The sequence below is a fragment of the Coffea arabica genome, chromosome 10c, assembly GCF_036785885.1.
Source record: "Coffea arabica cultivar ET-39 chromosome 10c, Coffea Arabica ET-39 HiFi, whole genome shotgun sequence".
NCBI classification, from domain to species: domain Eukaryota; kingdom Viridiplantae; phylum Streptophyta; class Magnoliopsida; order Gentianales; family Rubiaceae; genus Coffea; species Coffea arabica.
In genome coordinates, this window is record NC_092329.1 from 11,999,220 (window position 1) to 12,008,499 (window position 9,280).

Consider the following 9,280-nt stretch of genomic DNA (forward strand, 5'->3'; position numbering starts at 1 on the left):
AAAATCAGAAATAAATAAGAAAAAGTTAGGGGATGGGTATGGGAATCATAAAATTTTACTTATGGATATAAACAATTGGGTAACGCAACCGACCCAATTAACCCATCTACCACCACTCAGGTCATTTCACAAATACATTCATCAGACAAAGCTTTCCTCTTGTCACAAAAATTCAAAGCAATGTGGTACATGTTCATAAACAAGCAGGTTAAAATCCCGCCTGCATAATAACGTTGAAACCCGCAAGCGGGATTCTGTGTTTTTTCTATTTCAAGGTTAGCTCGCATGCGGGTTAATGTTATATTTGAGCGCGAGAAGAAAAAATTGGTAATTAGGCGCTTTGGGCATTATAAGTAAATATTTAAATTAATGGCAGTTTTATTACACCAATATTATTGTATTATCATTATTATGATTATTGTATTATTTCTTATGCAAATATAACATTTAATTATTTAAATTTGATTTTATTTTTACAATTTATAAAATTTTTATCACTTATATAATATTTTTAAAACCCTAATACATCTAAATTTGATTTTATTTTTCAAATTTATAAGATTTTTATTTAAAAAAATGGGATACGGATAAGATATCCGGTTGGTTCAATTTGCATAGGTGCATATGAGAATATCCGAATACTCTTTAAACCCGCATGCGGGTTTAAGGAGATTATGGCAACTCTCTGACACACTAGTTACCCGTCCAACTTGTGTGTATTAAAATATATTTAAATATTAAATTTCATATTTTTGTTATTTAGAGTTTAACAAAACATTAATATTGGGTAGATTTGAGGGATATGCATAATTTTGCATATTTGTAGGAATATTAGAAAATGGAAAATTTGGGTAAATTCCCAAATTTTGGAGGTAAGGTGTAATCCAAGAACTAAAACAGTCATTTATAAAACCTTAACAGTAATAAGGTGCAAACCAAAACTGCAATCCAAGAGTAATATCATTACAAATTTCATAACCATACATTAAATAAATAGAAATGCAATCCAATACTATCCAAAACACCATCTGCCTTATCATATTTTAGTCCTATAATAACACAAAATGTCTTGGGTATAATAGTAATTTTGCATTATATGATGTCAGCAATTGGGTCCCAAGTTCTGCCAGGGGAGGTCAGTGTAATTGTGGAAACCTCAGGGGAGGTCAGTGAAATTGTCAGAAACCTCAGGGGAGGTTTCTGAAATTATCCCCTAAATTAATAACAACTATGAAATAACAATTTTTTTGGATCTTGACTTCCATTAGTGAGCTAAATTAATAATAACTTCGATAAAATAATAAGATAATATTTAAAACAAAAACCTTACATAATCGAAGTCCAGAATGAAGAAATGAAAAAAACGCATTCATCTAATGCGTTGTATTATAAAATAACGCATTTCCGAAATGCGTTTTATGGTGAGATCAAAAAACGCATTCTAATAATGCGTTATTTGACCAATTTTTTCATATTAAAATAAATTGATGAAAAATAAAATAACGCATTTGACAATTGCATTTTTATTTATAAAAACGCATTCCCTGGATGCGTTTTTCACCCTTTGGGAAGATACTCAAAAAACACCACCCTTTGGGAAGTTAGTTTAAAAACTCACACTTTTTGGGAATTTACTCCAAGAAGCCAAGTCCCTGATGATTGACAGAAATGTAAAGCTTAAAAAATTGTGATACCGAAATTAAGCTTTTGGCCACTTGTTGATGACTAAGTATCAAATCTGGAGTCTTGCATAATTTTCTCTAGGTAATTATTCCGTTCTTCCTTTGGTAGTAATTAACCCCTCAACCTATTTTCACTCATAATTGATATATGAGGTACACATCAAACTTCTTGCGGAGCGCTTTTTTCTTTTTCTTTTTTTTTTTTGTTTGGGCTTTTCTTGTGGAGCATTAGCCATTGAAAATCAAATTCAGAGCATTAGACAGCCAAAAGAGCTGAGAGTTTTAACTACAAAATTGTCTAAATAGACAATATTCAATTATATTCAATTCTCAGAGAGTGCATCTAGAAGACTACAATGTTTTTTTTTTTTTTTTTATTTAGCTTGTAGTATGACTTCTTAGAGAATAGATTATACTACAAACATCTTGTTACGTACTTGGGTGTTAATTTTCCCTCTAAATCACCCACATTATTTAATTCTCCGCACACTAAAAATTTTTAAAAGATAAAATTAAACCAAAAAAACTTTGTATACAAATTCCCAAATCCACAAATAACAGTACCAATATTAACATAAAATAAAAGGTAAGATAAAAAGAAAGGAAAATAAGATGGTAACGGCCCGTGACTTATCCCAGAGTTGTGCTAAAATTGTGGGAGGAAATGGATTACCGGTTCCTCCCATATTTTTATCTTTCAGCTCTCCCTCTCCCGCTGCACCCTATGAACTTGCTATCTCTGCCGTCGGCTCCCAAATCCTTTTAATTACCAACTTATTTGTCTACTGACGGCAATCATTAGATTCTAACCATTACTCAGACCGTCTTCCCATCCGACTTCGTCTCCCAAATTTTCTTTTTCTTGAGAAAATTCTACTTTTTATTATGTACTGAAAAAAAAAAGAGAAAGGAACTAGTACAATTTGAAAGGACAAATCATTGGGTTTTTAACTGCAACTTTCTAATACTGTTTTAAATGTTTGGCTTCATTCCTGTTTGCTGTCGGTTTTTGAGGCATCGAAAGCCGATTAAAAATTTTGGAGACGTTGCTATAAGCAAGGGAAATGATTAATTTGAGATTCATTTTGGTTTTCATTTTGAGTTTACATGTCATTTAGGATTTGTTGTTGAAAAAGGATAAAGTTTTGCATCGATTTGGGAATGATTTGCAGTCGCTGGTTGGTGTCTCCAATGGGATTGTGATAGGTTGTGGTTGCCGGCTATTATCTCTACCCAGATTGTGGTGTTTGCTCCCAACAATTGTGATCGGATGCAGTTTCCCTCTTTCCATTTTAATTGAATGTGAAAGCATTTTCCAAGCACTAAATTATATTATTAACCGATCTGACAGACCTCCTCTGTAAGGCTCAATCTAACAGACCTCTGTAGATTCAATCTTAAAGGCGTCTGTGATGTAAATGTTGCTCAAAAAGAAATAACAACGAAAGGAAAGCAATAACTAATAAATGGCCTCAAGATAGGAAGATAGGATGCTTTAAAATTCAAAAATCAGGTACACTTTCTTTATCTTCTCAAAGACAATTGTATGGATAGACATTATTTGCATCATTATTATTTCATCTAATTTTTTAATTTTATAATCATTTTTTTATCTCACATTCAAGTGCTACCATGTTACTTCCTCAATTTTTTTTTCATTATTTCACTTTTTTAATGCTTCAAAATAGGAGCCACATTCGAAATGTCAACGGAATGTTTCATTGCTTTTCACCGGGGGCGGAGCTAAGACCCCACAGTAGGTGGGGTCAAATTTTAGTACAGTAAAATTTATTTTTTAAAAAAATAAAATCACTAATATTATATATAAGTTATAATTATGCCCTACGAGTACTCCTTTTTTTTAAAAAAATGTTGCAAAATCAATTCATTACCAATTTTGTTAAATGTATCTTTTTCAATGTAAGTAACTGAATATCTTGAATTTTTTTAAAATAATCTGCAAATCACCATCAACTTAATCTTCTACAGGTTTCTTTTATAAAATTTATCTTTACCATATTATAAATAAAAATCATAATAACTTAATTTCGTATTATAAATAAAAAGTTTACTATCCACTTGAATAATTCTTGTTTTTGAAGATTTTGAAGCTTGAAAAAAATGATTTGAAAAATTGGTTTTCTCACTCCACTCAAGAAAGTTCTCCCCTTGTGTTTGGAAATTTTAGATGAATTAATTCTTGAACTAAATTCCATAGATAATTTGAAATAAATTCAAAATTATTGTGATGGTAAGAATTATGAATTTTCAATTTTTGAGGGTCAATGTATATAAGAAAGAGAATTTGATAAAATATAGTGAGGTCAAATAATATGTAACTTTAAAATTTTTCAAATTTTTTAAGCCTAAGAACTAATTTTTCAAAGTTAGGTGGGGTCAATTGACCTCACTGGCTTGTATGTGGTTCTGCCACTACTTTTCACACTTATCCATTTGAAAAGATAACTTTTCCCACCTAACAATGCACTACTCCTAATTCCAAAATTTGAAAGTGAGAAACGCATTGTGGACCGAGCTTCTCAATAATCAAATCAAGCTCTAACCCCGCAAAAGGGCTTCTGAAAAAGAAAACAAATTTGATTAATTGATTGAGCCAAGCTTAAATAAAAATTGGCTAGTTCTTTATAATTTGGCCACCAATTTGTCTACCTCCTTAAATAAAAAAGGGTTAAATGCAGAAAACCACCTGAACTCTCATATGAGTTGCACAATACGCCCCCAAATATGTTTATAGGCAGAACGCACCCAAGGTCCACTGAAAAGTAACGGATATTTACACACCGTTTATTTTAGGACTCAAATGACAACTTTATCCTCAAATAATAACTGAACTGACAAAATCACCCTTCTTCTCCTGCAAACCCATCATGTCGGGCAGAAAGTACAAGGCAAAGCTGAATCTTGAGTTTGCCAAAAATTTTTGCCTTTTTCTTGCGATCGAGGAAGAACCAAAGCCGAATAACTGCAGAGGGTAACTAGAAGTGGGCAAAAGCAAAAGACGGTCTGAACAATCCAAAAACAAGTAGAATATTTAAAGTATCTCAACAAATCAGGTAATATGCAAACCCCTAATTTTTTCTTTATTTAATCGACTTTTTACCCTTTTTTGTGTGGATCTGGATGCCCAAAGCAGTGGGCTTTAGTTTTAGAATGGGTATTTGTATGGTTGTGATGGAATATATATATTGCATGTGGTCGTTATGTTGGTTCCATGTCAGGCTGATTGCGACCAAATTTTCGTATCTGTTCTTTTCATGCAATAATTGTGTTGTTTATAGGTTTCTTTACAAGATTCTAGTTTGTTGAGCATGGGTCGGTGTTGGTAGTGTGTTTTAAGTTTATTATTGCTAATTACAGTATGTTAACTAAGTTCAATAAAGGTGGTTTTGTGGTCCCTCACTCAAATTTATTGTTTTTTTGTCACATACCAGTGTGGTCATCACCGTTGGAAAGTATGTTCTCATTGGAAGTCCATTATGGGGGCCATTTTGTAAAAAACCCAGGACTAACATATGTGGGTGGGGATATAAAACATTTCAATGATATTGACCCAGATTATATGTCAAGATTTGAGATCTGGGGGCTGCTAAAGGGACTGAACTTGCCCATAAACACTCAAATTTGCTTTAAAATGCCGGATGATGAATTTGCCTTACTTAATAGTGAAGCAGCAGTCATGCATATGTTTGGGATGTTCAGGGATGAACCATACATTCATATCTATGTTGGAGAGGTAAATGATAATAGGCATGTAGAAAATAATAATGGGAATCAGCAAGGTGGTGTTGAAGCTGTAGGTAATAGCAATATAAATGCTAATCAGGGAGTTGGGACTGGTAATGATGGTTTAGGGGTTGGTGGGGTGAATGATAATGTTGAACCAGAGATTGATCATGATGTGAATGAATCAGAAATAGAATCTGATGACTCATACACACCTAAAAGTGAGCAATCTTTTGAATATGACTCAGATTTTGATAATTTCTTAGATGGGAACACATTAAGTGATGACTGTGATATTGGTGATGATATTACTGAGGTAACTAGTGGGCTGGATAGCAATATTAACTTAGGACAGTACCAACAATATGCTGAATTAATTAGTGATGATTATAGAGCCTTTGTTGAGGCTAGGAAAGAGGGTAAGTTTGTTGAGCATGAAAATATTGTTGATGCTGAAGTACTTGAAACTGCCATTCAGTCATCTGATGATGAAAATAGAGAACAATTTCCTGAATTTAATGAGGAAAGAGACATGGTTGATCCTAAAATTGTGGTAGGCCTCATTTTCCCAACCACACATGTGTTTAGAAAGGCAATTTGAATGTATTCCATCCTTAAAGGTTTTGAGTTGAAGTTCCAAAAGGATGATAGTAACAAAATCATTGCAATATGCAACAGAGAATGTGGTTGGAGAATATATGCGAGTTATGATAGGAAAACTAAAGCAATGCAGGTGAAGAGCTTGAAAGGCACCCCTCATAGATGTCCTTGGTCTTATAAGAATGTTAGTGCAAATTCAAGATGGTTGGCTGAACACTTCAAAAAGGAATTGGCTGATGATCCTGACTGGAAACTTAAGGGATTTCAAAAGACAATTAAAAGAAAGTTCAAATTAAGAGTTTCTAGATGGAAGGTGTACAGGGCCAAGAAACATACGCATTCTGAAATGTTTGGGGATCATAAAAAACAATATGCCAGACTAGCTAAGAGATTATTGTGCAACCATTATGCTGAAAAATCCTGGTTCTGCAGCCTATGTTATAACAGAAGTTGTTCCAGCATCTGTTAATCCCATATTTCAGAGAATGTTTGTTATGTTTGGAGCACAAAAGGATGGATTTATAAGTGGCTGCAGACCAGTTATAGGTTTAGATGCTTGCCATCTCAAAGGAAAATTTGGGGGACATCTAATGCATGTTGTTGGGAGGGATGGAAATAATCAGATGTATCCTATAGCAATGGCATGCGTGGAATCTAAATGTAAGGAAAGCTGGCATTGGTTTCTAGAACTTCTGACTACTCATATTGGATCCAGCTGACATGAATTGGGTGTTCATTTCTGACAGGCAAAAGGTAAACTTGCCATTAAATTTTTCCAACATTCATATATGAGTTTATTACTGCTATAATTAAACCAAATCTGATTGATGATGTTGCTATTTTGTAGGGTCTGGTTGAGACATTTGATGTGGTGTTTCCTGGGATGGAACATAGGTTCTGTGTTAGGCATATGTATGCCAATTTCAAACTGAGGTTTAAGGACAAGGCACTTAGGGATATCATGTGAGCTGCTGCACGAGCATATGAGACAGATGGATGGTCACAAAAGATGAGAGAACTCCAGGTTGCTAATAGGGAAGCTTATGACTGGTTGAGTGCTATTCCAGCTAATCTTTGGTCAAGGTGCATGTTCAATTCAAGATCAAAGTGTGATCTTTTGAGTAACAACGTTAGTGAATCCTTCAACCAGTATATTAAAGAGGCAAGGGAGGAGCCAATTTTATCTATGTTTGAAGCAATTAGAAGGCTGATTATGTGTAGATACCAAAAAAAGAGAGAGTTCATATCTAAGGTCAAAGGAAAAATTTGTCCAAGAATCCATGATAAAGTGGAGGAAATTAAGGCACGAGCAATGGAATATGAAGCTGTTCAAGCTGGTCAAAGCATATGGCAGATCACAGGCTATGCAGGACACAAAGTTGTTAACCTGAATGCAAGAACTTGTACTTGTAGAGAATGGGATATAACTGGTGTTCCTTGTGTACATGCATGTGCAGCAATTGTAGATTCTGATCAAGAACCAGCAGACCTTATCCATCCATATTATAGTATAGAGTACTATTGTAGAGCTTATAAGGGTATGGTAGTTCCTATTCCAGAAGAGGGTCTATGGGTTCAAACAAGTGGCTTGCCTATTCAACCACCAAAACTAAGGAAAAGACCTGGCAGACCAAGAAAGCTACGAAGAAAAAGTGCAGATGAGCTTGTGAATAATGATGTGGTAACCAGAAAAGGTACTATAGCCCACTGCAGCAACTGTAATACGCCTGATCATAATAAGAAAACATGCAAGCAACCAAGACAGGTTGTGTATGATGCCTTAAATTATGTTTAATAATTTCCTTCCTTAGTTTATTTACTAATTTAGTTACTTTTGTAGGATGAAAGTGCCACTCAAACGAGAAGGGGAGGAGGTACAACCCCTCCAAGAAATGTTGGTGGAAGACCGAGAACGGTTAATGTGGACACATAGAATGCTAATGTCAATATGACTGGTGGTAATGGAAGGGGTAATAGAAGGGGCAGAGGTAATGGTAGGGGAGTGGAATCCTCAACTAGAGGTGGGGCAAGAGGGAAAAGAGGGAGAGGTGAATTTTCAGGATGTCCTCCACCGCTTTCTGGATTTGGAAATTGGAATGGTATTGGCATGTCTGATGGCAGAAATTTCATCCCATCTGATATGGTGATCCAATATTATCTTAGGCATTATGTATATATTTTCAAACTGGTTCATTTTAAACTTGTATTAATGTCTTTCTCATTAATGACAGGTGGCAAGGATGGCCATGCAATCTCATAACACTTCTGAAACCCGGACAGTTCAAATGATAGGTATTTCAGTTGTATTTTTACACACTTTTACTTAATTTCAACTGCATTTGAACTAACTAATGTCATGTGTAACTAGTGGACAAATGACCCCCTGACCGGAGGCTCACAATTGAGCACTAATACCAATGCTAATGAGGGTAGTATACCCACTACTCAGGTATATATTATTCTGCACTTCATATACAATTCATAGGCAAGATAAAGTAAATATACATCACCAATAACTTGTTTTATTTGCCGGATCCAAAGGCATTCAACAAGATTTGGTGATGTTTTGTTCTCCAGTCAATCTTCCAGCACTAGGACATGTGAGCATCAAGACTCTCGGATACCACCTAATGAAGGTTCATCTAACTGTTAGGATGATAATATAGTCCATAAAGGATATGTTCCTCTTTTGTAATTGAAACATGCTTTTGAAGGGTTTAGAAAACAAATATGGTCTTTTTTTGTTTGGTTGAACACTAGGATATGCTATTTTCATACTTTGTATTAGTAAAGTGGAAGATGATCTTCCTAGTAGTTTATGCAATGAACTATGGACTGGTTTATGAAGTTACTGCCTTTGCTGTTTCCATTGTTATGCTGATTATGTTTTCCACATTGCTTTTTTTTTTTCTCTCTCATATAACCAGCTTATATGACAAATCATAATTTTATACTAACTTGAATGATTCATGTTACATGGTGTTCATGGCAGAAAATACATTTGTTCCTTTTTCTTTTCTTTCATTACAGCAATTACTACTACAACAAGCACCACTACAATTACATATATCAGCTTCCTCCCTTTGGAGTCAGTCCTCCTCTTGGAGTCAGTCCTCCTACTTTCTTTAAGAGCCCCTTTAAAGTTAGCCATTTTTTCTTCCAATGACCGGATTATAGTTTTGAATTCTTCACATTTGGTCACTAGCTGGTCATTTTGAAGCATAGTAGCAACTCTTGCATCATTCACTCTTTCA

General features: G+C 34.5%; 1 protein-coding gene and 1 long non-coding RNA gene across 2 annotated transcripts; both read left to right on the forward strand.

Moving 5' to 3' along the window:
* The first annotated feature begins 4,587 nt into the window (after positions 1-4,587).
* LOC140016092 (uncharacterized) lies at positions 4,588-6,341 on the forward strand. The gene is made up of 2 exons (XM_072069223.1): positions 4,588-4,756; positions 5,135-6,341. Exon 2 carries the CDS (start codon positions 5,158-5,160, stop codon positions 6,025-6,027), a length of 870 nt encoding a protein of 289 aa, XP_071925324.1. The 5' UTR covers positions 4,588-4,756; positions 5,135-5,157; the 3' UTR covers positions 6,028-6,341.
* A 2,053-nt stretch (positions 6,342-8,394) lies between these two features.
* LOC140016094 (uncharacterized) lies at positions 8,395-8,873 on the forward strand. The gene is made up of 2 exons (XR_011822441.1): positions 8,395-8,475; positions 8,568-8,873. It is a non-coding gene; the product is annotated as an uncharacterized lncRNA (long non-coding RNA).
* The last annotated feature ends 407 nt before the right edge of the window (positions 8,874-9,280 follow it).

Excerpts from the sequence above, each read along its gene's own strand:
- LOC140016092 (XM_072069223.1), top strand. The coding sequence starts at position 5,158 with ATGTTCTCATTGGAAGTCCATTATGGGGGCCATTTTGTAAAAAACCCA.